Genomic DNA, 27553 nt, shown 5'->3' with positions numbered 1-27553 from the left:
TAGCCCCCCAAAAGCCGCTTCAGAGCCTGCAAAGGAGGCTACAGATCTGCTTGGAGATTAGGTAAAACCCTATTTCTTCAGAGTCTGAACTTCATTTTGAAACACTTTCCTAAGCCTGAGATAGTCATAACAGCTGTGCGATATCGAAATAAAGTAACAGATACAGAAAAAGTACACACTGACGCAACATCATGCTCAAAATTCCTTTTACTTTGTCCTGCCGAAAATCTTTCACGTTTATCCTCACTTCGGTAGTACACACGATTGAAAATAGATGGTACCACAAAAATCAACATTATTTTTCCCACAGGACCGTTACGAATGGATGATGGTAAGAAATTCAAAACAAGGCCGGCCTACAAAGTTGGTCAAGGGTACAACATGCTCTTACAGGTACATCCGCCACTAGACGAGAGCAAAATGACGGAGGATTGTCGCTTCTTAAGCTCGTACGTTACCACACCCAAGAAAAGATCTTAAAGCGTCCAACGAGGTGGGAATTAGGAACTCCTAAAGTTTCGCCGGTTGATGGTGCTGTTATTTTTTCCACTAGATGTTTTTTTGTTGCGTTCTCGCTTCTGAATTTTGGGGACTGATGTTTCCCATGAAATGTTAACGGGATTTCACGAGCTACTCCTTGGCTGGTTTGTCCTCGCTCTGGGACTCCGGCTTGGCAGCGTCTCCGTCCTGATTGGACTGTAGGAGAGGGAGGAAGAAAAGACGGCAACAGTCAGTAAAGAGAAAAAAATACAGCAAAACTTCTTCCTTATTCCCAACCTTTCCCTCCACTGCGGTAACTCCTGAATAGACTTTCACTGAAGGAAACCTTCACAGCTGTGTTCCAAAACAGTCAGAAGGGAGAGAGGAATGTCATACTTTTTTTTCCACGTGAGAAGTTGCCAATACCCAGCAGTATTGACAGCACAAAGTCATGGCTTTGGAGTGAACAAACAAATTTTCCTTCTAGTTACTGAAGTTAACAAAACATCAACTGTATCTTGAACGTTTTGGTGGTACTTAAGTCCAAGACAGAAGTCATACGATTAAGTTCTAAATTCTTAGAAAAAAAACAGGAGAACCCTCCTCCCTCCCTTATTCTGAAACAATAAGGAACACAGTATACACATCTGCATGCACCATGTACTCGTAACAGCTTTCCCCACCAGCCACCTTGCAACAAAGAGCGAAAGCAACCAACTTATTCCCCAGGTAATGTAGAAAAAATAAGGAGTTAGCTTCTATACACAGGGCTTGAAATACTTTTCCTCATTCTGCAAAATGCGATTCTTAATACTGCGCAAATACATGTATCTTTCAGCCTGCTGAAGTGCCAAAGATTGTGTTCAAACATGTATATTTTCTCTTATTTGCAGGATGCAGGGGGAGGGGGGTATTTCGAGCTCTGAAATAGCATATCGTACAGTATCAGGGGCTTCCACAGGCGAGTCCCCTCCCTCCGGTGTATCCTCGTTGGAATACTGGAAGAAAAAGATTCAAAATGAACAGACCACACTTCAGGCGAGGAAAGGTGCTGTTTAGTAACAAATTACACAGCATCAGGAGCAAAATGCAGTGAAGAAATGTTGGGACAGCTAGAGGGAACAAAATACAAATTAGCATGTGTATCCACTACTGCCTAATCCAGATGTTCCTGCACACGCAATCATCCCAACAATAATTAAAACAATTTCATCTCATATTTTGTTCTTCCTTGTCTATCTCCAGATAAATTTAGGTCTAGTTATGGTGCAGTTCCTTCTATTGCTGCCAGGTGGTGCTGTGTAGATTTTAAGCACATGAATCATTTGGTTGACTGCACGCATACCCTCAACCCTTTCAGAGTCACACTTTCGCATTTACAACAGTTAATAAATGACAAGTAAGCGACAAACAAAACACTGTATGTAAGTTGAGCGAAATAATACTTATCTCCAATGTTAATATTTAATCATAACTGTTTTGAGGCTTTTATCATCAGAGTACAGAGAAAGGCCAATCATGAAATTCCTTGATTCTCAGATACGTGTGCATTCAAAACTGCCCAAGAAGACCACTCCAGAGACTGATAAAATCTGGTCTATGTGGACAGGTGGTCACTGTTGACAGGATTCTCAAAGCAAAGGGAAAAATTATTCACGGGATCACCAAAAAGTGGCAAGGTGGGACCCTCATGTAGAGGTGGTCACTTGTACAGGTTTGACTCTATTCACATTTCCAGAAAGTTGAACAAATTGAACACAGTCAACATCGACAAGCATTTTCACTTCACACATGAAAAGCCTTTTGGTTACTACCAGCCCAACTTCAGTTGGGATGTTTCAATCTAATCTCCAAGCAGAGGTTACGCTCTGGCTGTTTTTTTAAAGTGTTTTTAGGTGTGTTTATCAGACTTTCTATTTTGTCCCTGCCAGTAAATATAATGAAAACGGGAGGACCAACAAAAACGCTGCAGCTGGGGCTGAATCTCTGGAGAGAAGTTTCAACTCATTTTGGGGCTGTTCAACTTTTTGTCTGGGACATAGGAATGATCATGATGTGGCTCCTCCCTTCTCCCTATAGCCGGCATAGTTAGTCTGGTAGAGACTAGTGTAAATGCATCTAAGTTTGCGTGCTTTTAATTTTGCTCTAGGGAGAAAATGCAGTGTTCGCGGTGGTTTTAAGTTCGCGTTTGAAACAATAGTAGCGCTACAGTCATACAATTGAACGTTTTTTGCTGCAAACATAAAACCACCGCGAACATTTCTGCATCTACAGTACCTCCCAGGTTTTGGTTGGACGTTAGTTACGTACCTCAGCCTTGCTGCCGGACTGTGGGCGGCGGCGAGGGGGGCCTCTGCGGCGACGGGGTGGTTGCCGATCATCTGCCGCGTTCTCCTTGTTTTCATCGGGGCCAGAGCCTTCATTTGAGCGAGGCCTGAGGAAAACATTGTCATTGGTCAAATGTCTTCATCCTTACAGGTGGGGCTTTATCCACAGTACTAAAACAAAGACACTACCTGTGCTCAATGCTTCTTTGGAGTTGTCCATGACCTGTTTTTCAGGTAACCAGAATTTTCCCCAAGGACTACAAGAACACAGTGAACGTAACACGGAAATACAAGCACAACAGGTCAGAGGCACTACAGCTTCCAAGTCTAAAACATAGGACTCTATACAGCATACTCACAGTCTTTTGTTTAATGCGACAGTTCTGATAAGTTCTCTCTGAGAAGAGTTTATTCCGGTAATACAGGGATGTCCCAATAGACCAACTGGTAGCAGCCTCACAGTTGAGCTCTTGGTTCCAATTAGTTGGTAATTGGGAGACCCCAGTTCAAACCTGAGAAGGGCATCCTAGTTGGGGCTGCACCCGTCTTTCAGAAGGGATGTAAAATGGGGGTCCCGTGTTCAAGGGTGTTTTGAGCATTCTAAAGGGGAAGGGCTAGTAACCCCTCCCTGTAAAGATGTACCCTGCTACTGAAACAGCAAGGAACGTTGCTCCCCTATGTGGCACCACAAGGTTTTGAAGAAGCGAATACTTCAGCGTACAATGATAACCCAGCTAGAAACCCATCCCTGTAAAAATACATGTATACCCTGCTACTGAAACAGCAAGGGAACTTGCTGCCCGTGTGCCAGTTGGCACTACAAGGGTTTGAAGGAACAAATGAACGAACACTTCAGCATACAAACAATGATAACCCAGCTAGCGACCCCTCCCTGTAAAAATATACCCTGCTACAACTTGCCACTAGGCACCACAAGGGTCTGAACGAACGAATACTTCAGCATACAAACAACGGTAACCCACCTGCGGCGGTAACGACGGTACGGTGGCGGTCCTCCACGTCCACGGCGGCGTGGCCCGCCCCGGCGCTCGTCGCCCCCCTCACGGTCGTCCTTGTTGTCCTCTCCATCCTGAAAACGAAAACAAACACTTTATGAGTCACTGAAATCATCTTCAAACTTACAACACAACTAATAGTTGAGGTCATTGGAAGCTTTCGGGATCTAATCTGTCTCCTTTGTCAACCAGAAATGATTTGGTGATTGCAAATCTATGTGCAAGTACGTCTAAACCTCATGAGACGGGGAACAGAAGACAGTCAAGTTGACAGTGAGTGAGTGTTTTTGGTCACATGAATAGTCTTGAATGTCGAGTGACAAGAGAATGTTGTACACTGGCCAAAGGTAGCAGTAACCTCACGTCTTACACTTATCATTGTGGATCTCTAGAAACGGGAACACTTTCTTACACCTTTCAATGTGGATCTCAATAACACTTACATCATCTCGGTTGTCATCGTCACGAGGGGGTCCACGGTAGCGGCGGCGGTAGGAATACGGCCTGCCACCCCTCCCACGTCCCCCACGGTACCCGCCTCGGCCGCGGCGGGGAGGGCCTTCGTCACGCTGTTCACCCTCGGAGTTTGTGCCGCCTTCTCCGCTCTGTTCTCCGCCATCTTTGTCTGGAGGGAGGACAGTCAATGTCAGAGGAATGAGTTTCTGTTTCAATTTCTTTGTTTCATCAAGGTGACTTTAAATGTGTCCCATGGGAGAAACGTCCGCATAAGTTACAGAGAAAAGTTCCAGAAAACAATAAATTAACTTAGGATTGAAGACAAGAAATAGAAAAAGACTTAATAACCAAAAATTATCATCAATAAAAAGTGATCCACATTGTCTATAAATGAGCTTTGCCTGAACACTGGGATAAATAAAATTACTATGTAAAAACTGGAACAAGAAAAATACTGTAAATCAAAATAGTATAACAAAAATAAAATGTTTTCTTGAGATACTGCTCAATAATTGCAAAAATGTAAATAAATGTATAAACAACAACAGCAATGCATACCATCCTGGCGGTTGCTACGGTAGCGACGACGCCCACCTCTGCCTCCGCCGTCCCCCCCACTGTAGTACTGGGGGCGGTAGCGACGGCGCTCGGCGGCGTACTTGCTCCCTTCCACGGGCACACCCTCGGGGCCAGTCACATTGGCCGCTTCATTGCCCTGGATGGAACAATACAAATTCTCTCATGATTGTTGTACTTTTTTTTTCACTTCGCTTTTTGATGGACAAGGATGACGTGGCTCCACACTCAAGTTTTTCATAACTTATTTAACAGTGTCACTGAAGCTTGTTTTGAATTCTCTGACATCAAATTCAGCGTCATAGTTGCCAAAACAAAAGATGCATCCTCAACTTGCCATAACACGACTACAAAAAGATCTTTATCGTCAAAACAATCAAATTCTTCCGGATCCAAAACAGCATGTCCTATACGTCGATGAAGGTTAGATTAGAAATCCAGGTACTATTTAAGATACGCAAAGTAACAGTTACTCAAGCACCTGGATAGATTTTGGAAACACTTCAAGGCCATTTGATGTGTCCAAAAATTGTAAAAATGGATTGAATATATTGTTCAAAGGGATACGAAACTCCGATGCTTGCGTAATGTGTAACTTGTTTGAGCACCAATTCTCCATTTGGTGTGAAAATTTTAATGAGCAAAAGAAAACAAATTTCTACTGGTGGTAACTTGCACCAGTGTAAGTCTTGAAATCATGTGCACTGCTCCAATTCTACGTACGCAAACTTGCACACACAAGTGGTATTTCGAGCCAGTAAGTGTTACTTTGAGTTTGTTCTGTTTGACATTGAGATTGTTCTGTTTGAGATTGTGCTGCTGACCTTCTCGCCTTCGACGACGTCAAACTCCACGACCTCCCCGTCACCTACGCTGCGCAGGTACTTCCTCGGGTTGTTCTTCTTGATGGCCGTCTGGACAAAAATAGAAAAAAATGTTTTTAAGACACGATTCACAGAAAGCAACTTTCATCATTTAAAAACATCAACAACATGCTACATTCGAAAATCTAAACTGAGCTCATGCAATACAATTCTTCCTAACAAGAGATCTTTAAGAACCACACAAATCTAATATTGATTCAAAAACAACTTTTTCTGATGATCCATTCTAATTTGAAAACGAGATGCTAGATTTGAAGAAATAACACCAAGACAATTCTTCCAAGTAACTGGTCTTGTGTGTGCAAAGTGACATGTATGTCTCTGTATGTACGTGTATGTGTGAATGTATGTGCATGTGTGCATGTAACTTTTTGCTTAAAAAATACACTGCAAATATACAGGGAAACAACAGAGGGAGGTTTTGAGAAGGACAGCTTAAGATCCTTCCAAAATTCTACATTTCTAGTATAATCTGTGGTTAGATGGGACCAGACCTAATAAGAATGATCTTGTAGATAATATTACCCGAAATTCTGAGATCAACGCTCTGTCATTCTTATTTCTTAACCATACGTTTTTGTGATGGACTGAGTCAGTAGTATTTGTCACCATGTTGGATGGATAAAATCATCTTTTCCCAAAATGACTAGGCTGTCAAAAAAAACTTAAATATCATTCATGCATTTTACTGTTGCTTATTTCAAGAAATACTTGGAAGCTCTAATAAGCCCTTTAGACTGCTACAGATTTTCATATACAAGCATGGGAGGTCTCAATTCCATGTACTTCCATCCCCATATTCTACACCTTAACATGATCAAGAGAAACTAGAAGACATTGGACAGGACAGCTGGTTAGAATGGCTCCTTATGAGCCCTGATTACCAACATCCTTCTGAGATGATTCACGTCTCCGTGAATTAGTACCGACGCTGACACAAATTGGTGCAGATTTACAAATTAGCCAGGTAAGTCCCGCATTCATCTACCAAAACCTGGCAGGCCCTCAAATTGCCAATTACCACCCGAGTGACAGAAATCAGAGATGATGCGAAATGGGTGTCCATCGATGCCTCAAACCAGTATCAACTTCCATCTTCAACTAAGAAATCCAGTTACAACACAAGGCACGAGTCTCGGGTTGCAATATTAGCTCGAACGACCAAGTGTGAGGTTACAACAGTACATTTTGCTGCAATATCATCAGATCTGCCTCTTGACAAATGGCTGGATTACCGTGGACAGTTGGGTGAATTTTGCACCTGATTTAGTCCAGCTGCAGCATTTCCTCTCCTCATATATTCTGCGCCTGCACAAAAGACGTACGGCACCTCAACCTCACATAGGGATTAAATACTTTATTGCTGATGTCCTTTTTATTCGGCTTCAGCCAAGCGATAACCAGGAGAAGTATATCACAGGCAAATAAAAGTCTCTACTTGTTTCAAGAAACTTCTCCCTGCGTTATTTACTGCCGCCGCTCGTTGGTTTCGTCGTAGGATGACATCCGCGCGCCGGACCAAAGGAGAACGATGTCCCCCGGCTCCCGCGGTGACATTTCTGTTTTACGGTGAGATGGTAAGTGGCAACTCCGAGGGAAAGATGAGACAGGAGCTCGCGCCTATTACTTTATGACTGTGAGCTGAGCTGGGCCATTTTTCACAGGTGACATTGTGTTCACCTACTGCAAGTCGTTAGACTAAGTCCCCAAATGGTCCCTACACCCACATCCACTTTATATATACTCACTGCAAGGGTGGAAACACTTTTAGATGTTAACAGAAATATTTGGAACCTTACAAAATTTTGAACCCAAGACTAAGAGCAAGGGAGAGGCTGACCGGTTTGCTACAATGCCGCCCGCAATTCTCCGTAGCGAATGGCGCTTCATGTTCAAAACAAATACACGTGTAGCACCGGTCACATGACTTACGCAACGCCATCGGTGCCGGCTAACACCACGTGTTGCCATCCGATCTCGAACACAGCGAAATGCGAAATCGCGCACAGCGGCCTCAATATTATTACCCACTGTGCGTTCGGGTTACGGGGTCACCCCTGTATTTATTAACCTGGGCTTTATAACCCCACGTCGCTACCAATAGAATATTCATTCAGGGTCAACACCATTTCACCTTGATGAAAATCCGCACCAAAAACCACCACCAAAAACCGTTAAAAATTCATCTTCTAAAAATATCACAGCCACTCAAATTTTTTTGTCCAACTGAAAATAACACCAGCACATTTATTGTGACAGTAACATACTGCGCACCCATTAGCTAAGATACTGTGCGTGGTTTCATCTTTCCCCCCACCCACCCATTTTCCTCCTCACCAAATATTCCGCCAGCACTTGGCATTTTTCCACCACACTAATCAGTAGTCTATGGACCCTTCCATATGGAATTGGGTCCCCTAAATGTCATGGAATGGCAGGTGATTGGAGGTGATTTGTAGAGGGGCAAACTTACCCCTTGCCTAATGCGCCAGCCATACAAATGATGGGGCCCAGAGCCTACAGAAATGTCACGGCAAAATTACAACAGTCCATAAAAAGAAGTGTTGTTCCTCTCCATAGGTGGACTCGACATGCTGAACCATCTTTCACATGGGTGAATTTAAGCTCATCAAAGATGTATTTTTTAGCCCCAGGCTCTCCCACTCGCCGGCACTACATCATGCACCGCATTATTCAGGTGCGTCATCAATTACTGGAGTAAATGTCAAGACCAAAATGTAAAACGGTCACTCAAAACACACCCATTTCCTCAAAAATATCAAACAAAATCTAAAAAGTTCAACAGCCTTTAAGTTTCACACTTCCTCATATGAATGGGCTACTTGGAAGGCCTGACGTTGAATCTTGAGTAATTCTATCCTCTAAACGCATAAAGGAGATGAAATATGACGTAGCGAGGGCAGTAAAACGCACCAGCATGCGTGAAGGTGAGATTAAGTTTTGGCGAGATCTTCCAGGACCCTATTTGTCGCGCGCTCCCGACTGCTGTCTGTAGGCAGTTTTCTCGGTCTCAAGGCTGTCCCACTAATAACCTGTCAGCTCCTGACAACATCACAATTTCTTACAGTTATTCTCCACATACAGGTGGAGGGAAGATCGGGGGATTCCACTTCTGCACAACTTTCTGCTTTAGAGACCAACTAACTTCCACAAACGCTGCGCGAAGGAGCACAGATTTTGAGAAGCGGCCATGAAGGGAAGTTACAGCACGTGCTGGTGTGGTGTGAAGCGGCGCGCGTCATGTGACAGCGCGTTTCCACGTGTGCTTGTTTTGGGCAGAGTGGCTGCATTAGAATCTAACAAGATTACAGACAATGTGGGGCAATTTCAGCCGCCTTGACACAAATGCGACGCCGGGGTCAGATCGACTGGTCCGTGTGACATCCGTAATTATTAGTGAGGAATAAAACCGTCTCCTTAATATGTACGCTGTCCAAACGGCGATAAAAAGCTGGGAAACCAAGTATCCATGAAGGTACCATTCCCGTCTCTTGCTCATCATCCTGTTTTTTCCAACCTTAATAAACTGACATTCGTTTATTGTCTGTCCTATTTGAATATAGCCTGACAGGAAAGGAAGATATTGTCTTGTATTTAAGCAGTACAGTATAATTCATGGTTGTCATAATTATTTGTTCATGTTTTTGTAGAAATTAACAGTCCTCCTTCCTTGACTGTACACTGTATCTGCAACAAATTTGATGCTAAAAAGCTACCTTGGTAGCAAAAGGATTACCGCCCCATCATGTTGATATCAGGAGTTCACAAAACCTGCCCATCTTTCCATCAGCAGCATTTCTATCCTGCTGTAAAAAAAAATCCCTAGTCCCCAGACAACAGGAGTCCCTTTCAGTTGCCCCCCCAGTCAGGATGGGCCCACTATCTCCTCACTTCAGGGAGACAATTCTCCTCGCCGCTAGATAACCTCTAACCCTCCTACCACGGCACCCTGCCTGATGGCTCTGCGAGTGAAATAAAATCCTGCGCGCGTGCTCTCCTGCTATCATCTGCCCGCACCCACCTGACCCCTTCTAAGTTGGATTTTCTCGCGTTGCCGCAAATCCCTACGCCGGACACGTAATGCCGTCAAACTGCAAGTTTGGGGGATGGGGGCAGAGATTTGGGGAGACAACTACGCAGCAGTAGAGGGCACTAGAGGCACGGATTGTAGAAAGTTTCCAGTCGGCGGCCCATTATCACATGGCACAAAGCTTTGAAGCACTCGGGTAGCACAGACGTCTGCTGAAGTGAGATATCACGCTTTCTCAGATCGCTGTCAGACAACGTGTGCAAGAGACAGTAACACTTCCACTTGAAACTGAACCACACAACCATTTTCACATATGCTCACTGATCACTGGTCAAAAATCATAGAATTACACTGACACAAACTTAAACAGTTAACCAAAAAAATATATTACAACTGTCTTGATTTCCCTCTAAAAATGATCTACAATGAAACAAGTTAAACTTAAACTTACATAAATATGAGTAAGTACATAACAGCCTGGGACATAAAACTGTTAGAAGATAAATTTTCAAATTGTAAATGTCTGCATCAGGATCCATATGATAAGAGATAGTCGCACAAACACTTCTCTCCAAGCACATCTAGAACAAAAACTTGAAAAGAAACGACACAAAACAGACCGTCACCATCGACCGTAGTTAAACACAATTGGCCATCATCTATCCGGTATCTTAGCATCCCGGTAATGTTTTTCATGCATTTGGAAATGATTCCGACGCAGCGCAGTGACAAATGTTCTCCTGATATCTGAAGACAGGGAGGGCTGGGCAGACTTCATCGCAAGAATCAGCGTAATACGCTCGATACTTTATAGGCGGCGGCTCCCAGCCATGGCGATAAAGAGGTGATAAAGAACTAGATACTGCGGATGAAAAATCATTGCCTTCTCGCCGGGCAGGCAGATAAGTTACGCTGACGGTGATCTATGCGGGTTGCGGCGGCCTCTGACCCTGCTTCCCCGGCTCGCTTATGGCGGCAGGCATCAGATAAAACTCCAGGTGAATTACATGTTCAGCCTCCAACTCCTAACCCCGCCCACGACTGGCTAAAGCGTTGCTGTCCCAGAAGGTTTGACAGGAATGAAACGTTCAACAGTTCTCAGAAAGGATCCTCTTAGTCGAACTGAAGTAGTAACTATAACACGCACTTTTGGTCAAACAAATCTGGAATTCTACCTACCGCAAATACTACTGTTGGGGATAGAGTATTTTTATCTTACCGGTATTTGTTCATGGACAACAGACAAGGTAATATCAATTTTCATCAAAACCTTTTCAAGAAGAATTAAAAAAAATAAGGCTTTTCCTTAACAAATATTTTGCGTATGTTTCACAATACTCATTCACGCATTTGGAAATAATTCCGCCTCACAATCTACAAAAAAATGAAATTCCATCAACGGCAAATACTGTAGGGGGTAGAGTACTTCTGTCTGATTTGTTTATGGACAACAGACAAGATAGTATCAAATTTATAAAAAACTTTACGAAAAATTTATAAAAAAGGCATTTTCTTTCGCCAATATTTTGCGTATGTTTCGCAATGCTCATTCACACGACGGTGCATCTTCGCAACACGTGAGAAAAGCGGTCAGCGTACAGCATGTGCACGCCGCCTCGAAGACCACGTGCTATTACGCTCGTTGCATTATGCAAGAACGCGTTGCCATGGCGATGTCAATTTGCGGCCCCAAAATGACCCATATTTTAATGGCCTTTTGGCTAGAAGCCGGCCCCTGATTACATCCATTACATTTACAGAGCCACTGCTTCAACTTAGGCAAATTGACGCAACTGCCCGGGAAAACAAAACCACGTGGACTCCGCTCGCGGATCAAAACAAAACCCACGCGTACACGACACGGAACTTCGCCATAGCGCGATCGCGTACAACGGCGCTGTCGCGATTACACAGAACAAAACAAACTTTGTGTCCAGTTGTGATGCTGCTGCAGAGAGACAACCCGAAAGGGGCCTTCAGTGGTAAATGGTGTCCTTTCAGCTGGGTTTTATGCGCAGGATGTGATCATACATGCATAGAAATGCCCTGGCAATAGGATAGGGACCATGCAGTTCTGATGGATGGGGGGCCGTCTGCAGCGGCTGCACTGATGAAGCGTCCGTCCCACGGTACTGACAAGGTCGCCGGGGTCATGGAACATGCATGACGCGGTAATGTTCCCTGTGGAGGAGTGCACAAGTTCACCTCCGTGTGCCACCCACCCCGGGATGACTAATGGCCGGGATCGGACTCTCCCCAGAATGATTAAAACGTTGCCCCGGTGTTTGTGACAAGGGTCACCTCGGAGACAGGGAGATGGGAAGTAGACACTGATGGCAGGGAGAGGAGGAGACGCAGAGATGACTCTCTGCTCCATCTCGCATGCAAATCAGCCACAGGATTCACTCTGGGCATGATTTAAACATGGCATGGCCTCCAGTCTTGACACAGGGCAACAGATACAGTCCCTCACATGCATGACACACCGAGAGGCACCTGTGCATTCCAAACCTGGAAAACTCAAAGAGGCCCAACTGAACTTAGAGGCCGAACCATACGTTTTCCCGCGTGGGTCACTTCTGTAACTGAACGACGGGGCAGATGGAACTGGAGTCCAACGGTTTCCACAATACCTACACATCTTTCATTTTCCTTTCCTTTGGTTGTGACCAGCCATAGGAACTATCTTATTCCACAGACAGCAAATTGACACAACATGGCAAACATACAAGAGTCATATCTATATTTGCTAAGCTTTACTCTCAGCTGGACATGTAGAAGTAACAATGTTCCAACAGTTATTTTTTTTTACTGAAGCACAAGAAATTATCTCACAAAAGCACAAACCTGCTATATAAATAAAAATAATGGTAAATACAAGCTTATCTTTTCTTCATACTTCACCATTGTTAACTTGTAAGCAGGCTATTTGCTTTTCTTCAAAACAGAAAGATGAATTCACAGGGGAGAGCATTTTTCAACATTACCGGACATAATACCTAATGACAGAAATATGACGGAATAAACGGGCGTGGCAGGAAAAAGCCTAAGGTGAAAATTATACCATTCTTTTACAACAACACTTTCCAACAAAATTTTCCATCTTTAGCTGAAGTCCTAAAAAATTACTAGAGCCTTCTTGGCCATAAATCACCAGTGCAGGGAGGATCTATGCCTGAAGGCAGGGATTTGTCAAGAATCCTTACTGCAAGATCTCACCAAGTATAAACAAACTCTTGTGTCTCAATATTCTCTGAAGACCATAGCTGCTGCACACTAAATATGAATTTTAGATACTGTACTCAAAATCTCAAATTTATTCTCACATACTCCTTTGTATACTTTCTTCTTCACTAACTGTCTACGCATATAGACAGGTTTCATACAGAAATTGTCATGTTTTATCAGATTTTTATGGTTGACAATATTATAGAAACCATTTCAAAGCCCTGTCCTTATTTGGGCATCAAGAATGACCATTCGTCAAGTCAGATGGCAGCCATTTTGATTCAAAGGCCTCCTTCCTAATGACCTTCAAGTACAATAAATCAAACAACTTTGACCTTGAATACTGGAGGGTGGCAAAAACAAGCTCTAAACTCTAGACATCTGCAGTTTTCATACACATATTTGGCTACATAAATTTCAGCAAATGATTTTTGTCTGCCTTGACTGTGAGCTTACATATGGTATGCATACATTGACCACGCCCTTTTTCATCTGCACATTTCCTACCATCCAGACTCACCAAATTAAGTCATCCCCTTACACTCTCTTTCGAGTCTTTGTATCAGGATATCATTTCTAATTCTTCAGAACCAAAAACCACAGATAAAGGTTACAATGTTTCCAATCATTCTAAAAGCAAAGAAAACATCCTTAGAAACCACCCAATTAATCAATGTCTGTAGAATCCGGTTATCATTACTTTGACCTTGTCACAGACATTTCAAGGTCAAAATGTTGACCAGCAGATGTCTCGTTGTGGCCATTTCTTTTTTTCACATTTGAACTGACCACGCCTTATTTTGCAAAATGCAGCTGGCAAAACCACAAGTCCGTCACAGGCACATTTAGATTCTCCTGCCCGTGCCTGCTGTGATTACCATCAACCCAGGGACACAGCTATTCCCGGAACAGGTGCATGCATCTGACCCCTACTGACCTATGATGTCATCGTCTGACATCACATGGCTACTGCACCAGGCCTGAACAACAACAAAGCTTCTACAGATCTGACCATGTTTCCTCATTATCAATTCAACTGATGGGGGATTTTTATATAAGACTCAAAGGCATGACCAAGATGATTTTGGATGGGGCATTTTGTAAATTATGCAATCTCATTTAAAGACAGTGTATTTCAAAAACATGCATGTTTTTTTTTTAATTCTACAAATGAAAAATCTATCAAATAGATTCACGCGGGGATAAACAATAAACATGTGCTATGTCGTTTTGACAGTTTGTTGAGAGACACATTTTCATTGGTCCTTGTGTTCATCTTGTTATGTGTCCCTCCAAGCCATCAGCCCTAACTGCCAATCATTGCTGTAATTAACAATAACATGCATGCCAAATTCTCCCTCACGCTCCTGTCATTCGTCCTCCTGGGTGAGAGTGTTACCATGCCAACCATTCTCAGGCTGCCCCGCCCGTCTGCAGGGACGTTACCTTTGTCGGCTGGCATGTGGGAAATTTCCTATCTGCCACCACGGCAACAGCTACGGCCTTTTTTGGACTAGACAAGAGATGGGGAAATGGTGGGCTTTCTCCATGGGATATGGCTACCCACTGACTATCACCCACAACTGTACCGGTAGTCCCTAGGTTCTCAGAGTAACAAAAGCAAGCAAATGCTGTACAGTATAAGATGTGTAGTAAAGGTGGTTCACCAGAGCATGTCAACTGGAGAAGAGTCCTCATAAATTCTGCCCCGTTCAAGCCGACTATCCCTTGGTCCAGGGATAAATGGAGCCTTCCCATCAGATTAGGGAAAGCCATCAAATTTGTAGGTCCAAATAGACTCTGATCCACCAGAATATCAATTTCACTGATATATTGACCAGATTTGCTAGAGTTCATGTACAACTGATGTATCAACTGGACTGCGTATGGATATTTCCCATTTCATGCTATTCCAAATGCCACACCCATTTGGCACCAAGATTGTGTAATGTCATCTATTGATACCTATACCTACAAAACTGCAAGCAAATCACATTTTCTTAATCTTTTTGTCCAAGGAAAAGTCATGTCTAAATCTACTGTTCCGTAGGAAACTCGCTTCGCTGGGAACCAAGGCAGTTGGTGCCACGCCCGCTTCCACGTGCTGATATTCAGGGTAATGATATTACAGCCAACTTATCCAGCGCCAGAGAACGTTTCTGTAGCCGCAAAAATGCCAGGGATCCGCAAGCCAAACATTTTAGTACATGCATGTATGATTTTCTTATTTTGCAGAATGTCACACATGTAATATTTCATAAGGCAAATAGCTACACATAAATTGACAGCAGCTTTGCGGAGTGTACAGCTTCGCGCTTTTTGTTTAAAGCGCGCGGCAGGTCTCTACGGCAACACGTGGCCACCACACCCATACCACGTGCATAGCAAATGAGGTGAGAGCGCGCTCCCTTATCATCGTCGTTACCTAGCAACAGGATGCTAACAGTAATTCCAGGCTGTAATGTATGTAACTGGTTCATCAGGCACGGTTCACTGTTAGCTATCGCTATTTTCTACGGCACAAGCACTGGCGAATAAATGCCCTGTTGGCCCGAGTTCTGAGTCAACCTCCTGTGCGTTTTTTTACCACTAGACATGAAAATAAAATAGATGAAAAACTATTATGTTTCGAATGAAAAACTAGCACAAATGAAGAGTAATAACAACCCATCTTTCTCCTCAATGTCGACTGAAATATACTGGTTTCTACTTTTACTTCCAACAAGAACGGGTTTAGCGTGAAAACGAATAGACTTTTACATGGACGAGGGACAGCTAAGAAAACAAGCAGGGATGACAAGCTGTCAATCAACTTGACATCATAACTACAAGTACAACACATGATGAGATGTGTGAGCTCTTCAAGACATAATACAGCCCAAATCACAGAATAAAACATGCATAGTCCTCAAATAACCGTGAAAGAGAGATTTGTGCAGGATAAATGTATTGTCAATCTTCATCGAACTGTTGAAAACTACCACATCATAAAATGGCATGTCACAAAACAAGCTAGATTTTTCATATTCTTTCATCACATCTCAAGACCATAAAAAATTCCTGACTGTGTGGCCTTCCATGGGAGCAGCACATTGCCTGACAACCACGCAACACCAAATATTAATCAGGCTAAAATCACACACAGGTTGGGAGAATGCCACCATGACTTCACACCCACATGATTTCATGCTGCCGCTGGAGGAAAATGAAATGATGGAGTTCAGAGAACCAGGTCGCATGGAATGACATGAATCCAAGGACCAGGGGGAAAGATCGCTCCATTGTACATTCAGCGCGCTCCCTGTCCTGTATAATCAATAGAAGTGTCCATTTACATTGCTCCTCTCTCCCGATGACGTCCATCGCTTTCAATAAAATCCCATTTCTTTGCATACACGAATAGCTAAATCTTACTTTAACACATGTACATCTATTCCATTAAACTGATGGCTGCTCCTAATGTCATTGACCAAAATTTCAGTCAGGTGACATGTAGATGCCACGCCCATCTCAACGTGGCGCAGCGCCTGGTACAGTAGTGGCGTTGCAGCATCCTCATCGCCTAGCAACACAATAATACTCGACCACGTGTTGAAAGGGTAGTCGCGCCGCCCAGGCGAATATGGACGATACGCATGACACGGTCGCCGAAGTCATTCACACATATAACTGTGGAAATAACTATCACAAAATGTACAAAACCTGTCATAGTGTTGATTATACATACCCTCTCAGAGACTTGTACATATACAGAATTCATTCAATCTGGCTATAGAATAATGTTGCATTGTTATTTCCGCTTACTTCCAAGAAAGGCAAAGCAGCGGGATCCACACATAACAGCAATCTAGGCCTCTCAGCTCAGTTCTCGTTCTCAACAACTCAAGAAAGTCTCAATCATTCTTTCACCCCCTGGAAGTGAAAGTTTTACTCAGCAGAACATGTGCTTCACTCTAACTTATAACCAAAAATTGCTGCGGTTTTCCACCAGTCAGAATAGTCTCATGCAGCTAGATCATTATATTTTCATTCCTGCGGAATTTTGGCTTCCTCTAGCTCTGGCTAGTTGGGAAATACCTTGAGAGAGTTTGTACAACAAGCCTTGTTCAAGGGAACCCAACCTTTACAACTCCCCAGGCTAAGCTAAAAAGTTAAATTTTCTCAACAAAAGCCCAGACGTTGGATTCCTGAGATGTGAGAAACCCGTCAGACGGGAGGCGTCGGACTTTATCCTCGCCACCTAACAAGTGGATCCTTCAAATTCATATGCAAGGGTTGGTCACGACCTTTGCTGAAATCCTCAACCTTTCAAATCCCGGCAGGTTCTTTTTTTATTCTCCAACGTTTCCCCTGCCTGCACTAACAAACGAGCCCTTCCAATTTGTCCCATCAAGCTGCGAAAAGAAGATTTCCCGACGTCTGCTGAAGATTTTGCCCGTAAAACGAGCAATCTGTCATCCATTTCCCGAGACGAAGGGCCTGCAAACTACGCTTTTGTCCCTAACAAGTCTCCTGGGACTGACAGCACTTGGGCCAATTGGAGAGAAACGCCATTTGGTAAGCCAGATTTCCTTGCTGCTTCCTAAACTCTCAGTCTCTAAAGGGGAGAAACTATGATAGACATACCCTGGAGGGAATCAAGTTTTAACAAAGCCTCAGTGATATACCAAACCTAGGAGCAGGCATCGAGACAACGCAAGCGGATTATCGTCTGAACACTCTGAATAGAGCGGTTAAACACCATAATCTAATCTCCTTAAGAATTAGTTACAAATTTTACTCACTAGCAATCAAGAGAAACCATCCATCAAATTTGGGTCAGATAGGGAAAAAATACATTTACTGCTCTCAGTTTACATATTTCCCAAAAGGCAGTTAACAATCTTACAATGTCTCTTGGTATTACATACAGCAGCGAGTTCCTCGGTCACCAGGAGATTAATGTGTTCCCTCAAAATTCTGTTCATTGTCACACATGAATTGATTTTCTACATCAAAATTAATGAAGACCAGTTACATGGACATAGAGCTCAATTTAGTCTACGCGGAACTGGATAACACCCTGTAGAAACCCTCGCTCTAAAGCCAATGGAAAAGTTGTCGAGAGTTGGAAATGAAATGACATTTACTTGGTATCCTCTATGATGAAAAACGAGATTTCCGTGAAATTTTTTTCATGGCAACGCTGAATTGCGATTTTCCATCCGCTGCAAAGGTACTGCCATAAAACCAAGTGAGCCGCACTACGATCGCGGCATACATACATGTAATGTGTCGTCCCGAATTCTACTCTGACTGAGGACCATGAAATGTGACGGCTTATCACCACCCGGGTTTTGCGGATGCAACCCAATGTCCAAAGATCGCATCGCCCTCTCAGCACGTCCCCGAAGGCACGCTATCGTTGCGCCACATCCCGTTCCCCTCGCTACCCTCCCAATAAACCCACCAGTAAATAAATGGCAGGTGACATGATTCTGATGGATCTAATCGCGCCAGTGGCGTGTACAAGATGGGCCTAATGCCACCGAGCCGCCCCCAGCTTCGCCGAGATTACACGGGGTGTGGCGGCAAATACTGATGCCAATCAGCCGTCACACTCCTCCGCCAACCCAACACAGCTCTCAAATAAACTTTCTACCATACATCTGCTCAAAGAGACTATTCTCGTACAACTTTACATCCTTCTATCTAAGCGCCGCTTTCACTTCGCGCACAAAAACAAAACTGATTTCTGGGAGTCGTTTTGGTTGGCGACAGTAAAGATTGGTAGCGATGCTGAGAAAAAAAGAAACTCCTAACTAATCAGATGGTTTGATTGTCCTCTATCTGGTCCGTTCGCGGTGATGTATGTATGGCTGAGGGACATAAAGGACGTATTGACAGCCGGGTATCTGGAGAATCTATGGAGCGAGGAAGGCTATAAAACAATCCGTCTGCATGGACCGAGATACAAACGGCCCATTTCCCGCTAGCAGCCAGGCATCATGATTAATTAAATCACCACTACATCATTAGCACCACCATGAGGATTAATACGTGCCTTCGCTCGCCGGGCACGTGTGCAACTCGAAGCCACGTGGAAGACGGAGAAATCCGACGCGCGCCAACGTCGCAACGACTAACGCGGCCCTTCCCCCGCGACTCTCCACCATCCCCTTTTCCCAGCATCGCCCCAGTTATCTTCCCTCCTGAATACCCATTGCCTAGATCCAGCGCTATTTTCCCTGGCTATTAAGGAGATACATGTCTAGCATGATGGAGTGGGTGTCAGCTAAAGGTGAGGCCAGCCTCCCCCAGTGATTGATGGCCGGACCACGTTTAATACTGCCCAAATCACCACACATACATAACAGACATAACGTCAACACACAAGACTTCAGTCATCTTCCACACTGCTCTTATCCTCCACAAGATCTACAGACTCCCGGTCCTCTTCATGTATCTACAACAAACAGTCTCAACGTTGGGGAGAGTAATTTTCCAGACGATGCCCAAATCAGAAGATTCCCCTGCCTCAGATGTGAGATGAATTATGGATGCTGTAGCCGAGCCCGAATCAATGCCAGCATATTGACCCCAAGCTACGGTGGGATGAATGCATTAGGCAGCCTGCATGAAATGATGCCATAATGGGCAATAGTACCTGTGCAATACACTCTGCTGAAGGCCATAACAGGGGCCCAGAAAAGAGATTTTCAACACAATTGGAACACTGCAAATTCGCTCGTTCGGCCTCCTTTCGATTCAAAATCGTGCCCGTTTTACCGCGCCGCGACGGGCAAATGGGCGCCTTGACATCGTAAGCCCCATTTCCATATTTGTCGTCCAGGCTCCACCCAGGGGCCCCTGTTGCGTGGTTACCATTCAACAACCTGACCACGTGACGAATCACAGATGTCGGCGCGCCGATACAGCCCTCCACGTGTTTAATGTAAATAATCCAATCATCGACCACGTGTTCCGCGCGATACGGGCTCCGAAGAATACCCGTCCCCCCCAAATTATCAAAAAAAGCAACAAAACCCAGAAATAATATAAACGTAAAACTTTCCCCGCTACAGCAGGTAGTTTCGCCGATCCCCTTGCCTTACGACTGTAACGCGTGGTGCGCTGAGTTTAAGACCCTGTTGGTAATGCGGCACTGGAAAGAAAGCCTTCTGCCCAGGAATATAAAGGTTACTGCTGCTCCCCCCCATAAAACCTCCTTTCTAATTTCCTGCATGCATTTCCCCGGGGGCCCGCGGGGTAGCCCAGGTCAGCTCTCAGGAAAGCTGTACCATAGTATAACTACCACAGGAGGCTGTTCCGCGGGAATTTCTTCAGCTATCCCATCTCCTTCAAAACTTCTGCTGAGGGATTCCGCAGAAACTTTTCATGGAAACATAAATAGATTGCAGGAGTAATTACTTTATCATTTCTCTGCAGTAGGGTAGATAAGGCGAGGGAAAGCTGCCCCTGCTCTGCCCATTAGAACAGGGAGCCACCGTCAGCCCCGCGATGATTTACAACCCACCAGCCTCATCCCACCGCGGCCACGCCATCAAGATATTAAATGGCAGAGGGCACCCAAACGGGGCCACTGCATAGGAAAACCACTGACACCATTTTCCCTCTGTGCAAGCAAATCCCTCTATCTTATCATGTCTCTGGCAAATGGGCCTCGCTCAAGCCTGCTACAAAGTGCTTTTAGAGACCTGTTTGAAAAGGGTAAACATTTATATAGACTGCAACTCCGCAAAGTGTGGAGGATTTAATTGCAATATCAGGAGAGCAGGCACACCTCCGTTTCTGAGTTGAATTCCAAGGCACAAGAATTTCGAAGCTGTACATGCCACGCGGTGTTGTACGAAAAGTTACGAATCACGTGCGAAGGACATCTCGCTTCCCAAGCGCATTTCCCGCCGACGAACATCAGCCGAATCTGATTCAGCGATGGCGCAGACAAACCATCGTGCGGGACAGTCACGTGACCGCTCGTGCTCATAAATCTATGCATGGTTCCCGCGCTCCCCCCACGCAATACAGCCATGACATCGGACAGTCCCTTAGGTAGAAATTAATCGAGGGCAAATTGACGGGCTAGAGTCAGTTCACGGACCGCTTTAACTGACAATTAACCAATGAAGGCGAAGGACGACAGCCCCGTCGCACAGAAACGGGGGCGCTGGACGGCGCGAAACTCCACACAGCGATTAACGGCAAACCTGCACCGAGAAACACCATTGGCCACACTGCCCTAACATATTCTATAGCCCGACCCGGATACAGGGACAGCCCTGGCCATACGAGGTAAGCATGGGTGAACCTCGTTGGTATTCACCCCACACCATGGAAAGCAATTTGTGGCAGAGCCCGTGCTCCACACATTCCCATGGTCTATTTGACATTTTGCCCATTAAAGCTCAGCCGGTGTGCCGAGCCTCAGGTGCCATGGGCAGGGTCCTCTACCTGGTAATAACGACTCGGAGCAGGGATATTGGGGTCGGCGACCCTTTCCAGCTATCCGCAGCATCTTACGCGTCCTAAATCGGCAAACTTTCTGCGCCTGCCCGACTGTCTCTGCAGCAGTGCATGCTTCTACATATTCTGCGCCAATCACAACAGCAGGGCCGCGCTCGCCTCGTGCTGTTTGTCGTTGGCGCCTGGACAGGTGACTGGCTGCTCACGAAAAGTCGTAGTATTGTCGCCACGGCAACCACATACATGAATGCAAAACGGTTTTCTAAAAAAAATCATGCGTTAACGGACGTGATACTTCCAGACCCACGTGTATAGTTAGATGGGTAACGAAACTGACGACAGAACCGGACAACCGGTTCAACTACAATACACACCGCACTGCAGGTATCCTGGTGTAATAACAGCCATTTACATGGTCATCCAATCTATCTACTGGTAAATGAATCTTTACAATCGTAGTACTATATCTTCCAGTTCTCGAAACACTATCTCATATTCTCCACCAAGCAACGCACAGTACCATCAAAGGTTCTTCTGACAAAAACATCATTGCGTTTCTTCTGACAAAAACATCATTGCAGTTCTTCTGACAAAAACCTCAATCGCCTCAAGTCCTTCACAAAAGTTCTCCCAACACAACATGGATTAATACTGTCATGACGTCCAATTTCATACGGAACAGGTGCAACATGAACTCAAGGAGCAGGGGGCAAGAGAAGATGGGCGTCAACCTGTCAATCACCAGGGCAATCGTGTAACAGGTGTTTTCTTACGCAGCCGACTACTAGTATCGAGAAGGCTGCTGAAAGCATGTTGTTGGTTGTAACACACTACCTCATAGCTTCGCTGTCACAACTGAAAAGAAATGCCCATCTATACCTCTAGAACCAAAAGTCACAGTACTGAGCTGGACATGGAAAGCTGCAGTTGATAAGATTTTCATTAAACTGCAAAATTCATCTTTGACGCACAGTAGCTGACAGTACATGTAGTTCCTTTAAAACCCTGATAGTGATATTGCATGTTTAGCACACTTTCCGTGCTGTTAGATACACTGGGTAGATAAATGTTTTGGTGCTATAACTGATACAGTCAACAAAAATGGAACTTTGAATTCAGAAGACATTTTGATCTTCTACTTTCCAACTGTATACTGAGTATTTGTACAAGTATCTACATCATAAATCTTGGTATAAACAGAAATCCACTCATTCAGAATCTGTTTTTTTTCTTCACAAGCTTATACTTATAGTTATACAACCTTGCTTTTGACAGTGCACTTCTATACATGTCACAGTTCCAGTGTTGAAAATGGTTACAAGACATCGACGTTTGTGGATTATTTCTGACATGACAGGTACACACAAAGTGATTGTTATCTCAAACATCAGGGATATCTTCATCACAGCTGTGAACCAACATCACTTTATCATATAAGGTTTAAGAATTTGGTTTGCCGTCAATCAGTGATACGTGCATTAAGCTTTGTTCCAGCTAAAAGACCTCATGTAAGCCGCACACCTCCATTCTGATTGGTGATCTTCTCTAAACTTTGAAGGACATTGATGGTTCAGCATTCTCTTGCCCAGAAACTCGTAACTAGAACTTGGTAGAAACTATTTGCTCTGTAACGGTTACAAGGTGAATACTACGACATATGCGATAACAGTTCTTAAAGCATATTCAAATGGAAGGATTTCTTGCAAGTTTAGTTGAAGATGGCGACAATTTTGATTGGTACTGAAAAATAGCTACTGCTGAAAAGTGGCCAGAAGAGTTAGGTCTCCTGCAACCTTTAAGGATGGAAAACTTTCAACTGCTGAGTCTAAAATGTAGGGCTTTGAAGAGGGAAATGCTACATATTGTAATGTAAGCAAGACTGCATATGCCTTCCACATATATTTTCCAACATTTCATATAAGACTGTGGGCTGTGTTGTTGAATTTGTTCACTTGTCAGCACTTTCAAATTCTAACTCTTCTTAAATTAAAGGGACCAGATTTTTACACATAAGTCAAAAAATGATTTTTTTTTTGTTCGAAAGTAGCAGACTATTTCTACAAAAATAGGGCATTTTGGATGTGGACAAAGACACTGGCTATTTCGTCCAGTGTTTCCATACATGCATCACATCAAAGAACAGTTTTATCCCATAACTGTGAGCATAATTGACAAGTCATTCATTTAATCAGACTTATAACTGTCACTGTGCATTGTAAATTGTGTCAACAGAAGTCATACCAGGCACACTAACACCCGAAAAATTCCGAAAGAAACTTCTACAATATTTTTCTTGAAAAGGAATTTAGGAAATGATTTCAAGAGCATCATTTTCCACACAAACTTAAACCTTGAGTCCATGACAGTGAAGTTGTGATACATGATTTTAAATCACCACGTTTCTCTCTCAATGCAACACAACAGCATCTAAATCTTATAACTATTTTCTTCAGGATTTTGTACAGGTTCCATGTATACATGTTGACTCTCGCAATAATTTCTGAGCCCAATCCTAAGCCAAAGTATCTGGTAAACCAACAAAAATAAGGTAGGGAACCTAGTATTAGCATTAATTCTTATGCTTCTACATTATTGTGGAGTATGAAAGGCTGTAATTTTGGCATTTTCCCAGCCTTGATGCTTTCTAAAACATTATGGTAACGTCATGGCCCTTTGTTTCCCATGTACCACCTCCTCAATACCATATTTGGAGTGTACAAGGTTAAAGGTCAGGTAACACAGGGGCGTAGAGCCTCCTTCAGACCCTTCCACTCAACATGGCCAACAGGATTTCTGGACATGATCATGAACTTCAAACATTTACAGTTTTAACTTTGATCTTTAAACTCAGCCTACATTCTTTACATGTACATACAGAGAAGCACTACGTTGTTTTATAGGAAACCCAACGCGTACAGAATACAACAACATTTGTACAAATGTAGTCTAGTTCCTAAATAAAATTATAAATTTTTGATGTTGTCCTTTGCCAAATATGCCAGTTTCACATGCAAACTTTTAAGTGGATTTTTCAAGTGTAAAATTAGAAACGATAGGAAATATGATACACAGTAAACCAACAGTAATATCGACTACGTCTAATTGCGCTACGGATGATGTCAATATTATGGTGTCAAAAATACATGTTTGCAGCAAAATTACTGGTTTTCGGTTTCAGAACAGTTCAGAGCTGTAGAATACACTCTTATGACTAACAGCAAACTGACACACAAATCGCAGCATGTTCCCAAATTTGGGACTATCATCTGTTTATCCATGTCAACTGGTATCACAGATAAATGGTCAGCTTTCTCTGAAAGATGTTAACACATCATGATTTTAAAATGCTCAAATGTCACATCAGTGATTCACATGTGTCGCTAGAAATAGAATGGCCGTTTGAGCAGGCCAGGTGCTCTGGTTTGCTAGCAGTCCTGAGAGTTTGATACAGTTTTCACTAGACATGTGCAGGTCCCACATTTGTAATTTTTCTTTAACAAGTTGCACTGCAGGTGTCTACTTAGTTCCAACTGAAATGCCATTTTGATTTGGGCCTCATTAGGGGCAACCGAAGTACACATACTATAGAAAGGAAACTGTGGCATTAGGGAAGGTACCAATGACTGAGTTCATTCACAAACTGGGACACTTAAACTTATGATGTTATGTTGAAGAAAATACAGAAGTCAGACAGACAGACATTTGGTAAGTAGGCACCAGTAGCTACTGAACAGCGTTTCTACCAGAACAGTTCAGGTTTTGATAGTTAAAGTTGACAATAGTTTGTTAATGACATTCATTTTCACCAACATGGGATATTGTGTTGCTCACATGCTTCTTTCACTTGTTCTCCAGACAAATGTTACCAGCACATGAACATAGCAGCAGAATATGGTGCTTTCTAGTTTATATCATAGCTACAAAATTGGCCACAACGGCTTGAAAGATCATAGAACTTTCACACAAAAAATTCCAACCAATCTTTCTAACCCTCCTGGTAGCTATAAGAATTTTCTCACTCATTCGTACAATAAGAAGTTCTGGCAACACGGAGTTCAGGCCACCAGCTCAAACCCTCACTACAATTACTAGTACAAACATGTTATGGCTTGCCCTATGTAATGTGTATTCGTTTGTGTATGGATGTTTCTGTGTTGTACAAAATGCTACAAAGGTAAAACAGTCAGTGTGATGGTGGATTTACAATTTTCCTTAACAGACAAGTGTGTATTGTTGGTGTGTTTTACATGTAATATGTGACATCTATATTACCTTATCACATGAAACTTTGAAAACATATATTTACAATATTTTGTTTTTGTTGCCTGTACTAGTCAAAACTGTATGTTTTTTTTGGTTTGCCAATGTTGTTGTCTGCATTCTTGCATGTTAATATTCTGCTATATTGAACAATACATCTATTACAAAAATTTACATAACAATGTCTATGAGGTTAGTGGTTAGACTGCTTTCAGTTGCCACACTGACATAATTTTTTGTTAGTTTTTGTAAGTTTTCATCAGAGCAAATCAAATACCTGGTGGACAAATACATCTTCCTTGGTGTCATCCCTGGAAAGTGAAGAAAGAAAACAAAAACACTTGTAAACAGGAAAATTACACTTCTTACATCTCCATGGAGAGGGGAGTCAGACAAAAGGTCATCAAAGGTCAAGCCCCAATGTCTGGGGCGTTTGGGTTTTATTCTTGCATTTTAGTTGCAGAACTATGGTGAATTTTACAAGAAAATTGTCACAAATATAGCTTTAGTTCCCGAAAACGACCCTGGAAACGTGATAGGGACAGTTTTCAACGATTTCGTGGGCTGTTGCCAAGCTGGTACTAGTAGTAGAAGTTGAGATTGCGATCAAGTTTCAAGTTCGGGCTTGGAGCTGGCAAGAGTTACGAAAGGAACGACGCAGTAAAAATTTACATCCATTTTCAGGATTTCTTTGTCAGCTCTGGCAACAATGTAAAATATTAATACATTGACAAAAAAGGCCAAAGGTCTCAGCAATTTATTACACATGCACCGGAAAATATAAGATTTTGAAACCATTATTAAATGGGAAATATTCTAAAACGATAGGAACTGGAGTGTAATTCTATTCATTCCACCAGAAATAACAGGAAATTAAGACTGTAACACATGCGTTCGCCTGCTCGTATGATTAGCTAAGAAAACAATGGCAGGCAACAGCCTCGTGGCGTGGCCGTGTTTTTTCTACCCCGTACTTCAGTCGCCATGAGTTGGGTTTTTCTAGCTCAGTATACCCGGCCCTTCGGAGCTCACCTATTGATGAAGCCATAGCCGTTCCTTACGTTGAACCATTTGACCGTTCCTCGCACTCCTGTGGCTGTAGGGGAAGAGAAAACGACAATGAGCTGGGTAAATTGCCCCTAGCCCGACTGCAAGTCCAAGGCCAAAGCAGGGGGTGGCGAAGCGGAAGTGGGAGACCATGTCGCATGCCACGACCTACCGACCCTACCGAACCGGATTTCAGACACTAAAATACCGTCTTTACCGAGAACGGTTTTCTCCTTCTTCGGCTCCTGGTGGACCTCGGGCTTCTCTTCGGCGTCCGTCATGTTGTTCTGCGGTGGTGTGGCCGGTGTATCGGCGGTGCCTCGCTCGGTGGTGTCACGACTCTTCCACGCTGTTCTTCCTCGCGCTTTGTTCTCCTCGCTGTGATGGCTGAGCTGCACGCTGCGCCGCCGGCCCAGAGGCACCACGGGAGAGAGCCTCCCATTGGTCCAGCGCAACCTAGTTAACACATCACATGCGCTCATTGGTCCGTTTGAAATGAGCTATTTTCGCGCGTTTTCCTCGTTGGTCTGAAAGTTTGCAGCTGACGCGTGGGAAGGCCCACAATGCATTGTGGAGTCAATTTGATTCACACAGAAACATGCAAAGACTTTGAGAAACAAAATCACTCCCGTCGTTGAAATTCAGCTTCATGTATCGTCTTGAAGAGCCATTTATAAACGGGATCAGTACTATTGGTGTAGCCACGACAATACTGAACATTTAGATCATAATTCTAGAATGCGAAATCTAATACAGTTGAACCTC

General features: G+C 43.6%; 2 protein-coding genes across 3 annotated transcripts in view; both read right to left on the bottom strand.

The window, feature by feature from the left end:
* LOC136442917 (lisH domain-containing protein ARMC9-like) overlaps positions 1–27553 on the bottom strand; it is a 310166-nt gene that overhangs the window by 28829 nt on the left and 253784 nt on the right. The gene's annotated exons all lie outside the window — the stretch shown is intronic.
* On the bottom strand, positions 190–27285 carry LOC136443495 (Y-box-binding protein 1-like). 2 transcript variants are annotated; one of them, XM_066440756.1, is made up of 10 exons: positions 27006–27285; positions 26774–26837; positions 26019–26052; positions 5680–5769; positions 4838–4994; positions 4267–4448; positions 3791–3897; positions 2791–2914; positions 1422–1478; positions 190–696 (listed from the first exon to the last, which is right to left on the bottom strand). In XM_066440756.1, exons 1-10 carry the CDS (start codon positions 27268–27270, stop codon positions 631–633), a joined length of 1146 nt encoding a protein of 381 aa, XP_066296853.1. In that variant the 5' UTR covers positions 27271–27285; the 3' UTR covers positions 190–630. The 2 variants fall into 2 exon arrangements, with proteins under 2 accessions (XP_066296853.1, XP_066296854.1); XM_066440757.1 differs by lacking the exon at positions 1422–1478.

This window comes from Branchiostoma lanceolatum, chromosome 10 (assembly GCF_035083965.1).
Source record: "Branchiostoma lanceolatum isolate klBraLanc5 chromosome 10, klBraLanc5.hap2, whole genome shotgun sequence".
NCBI lineage: Eukaryota > Metazoa > Chordata > Leptocardii > Amphioxiformes > Branchiostomatidae > Branchiostoma > Branchiostoma lanceolatum.
This window is presented reverse-complemented; position numbering and strand designations above follow the sequence as displayed.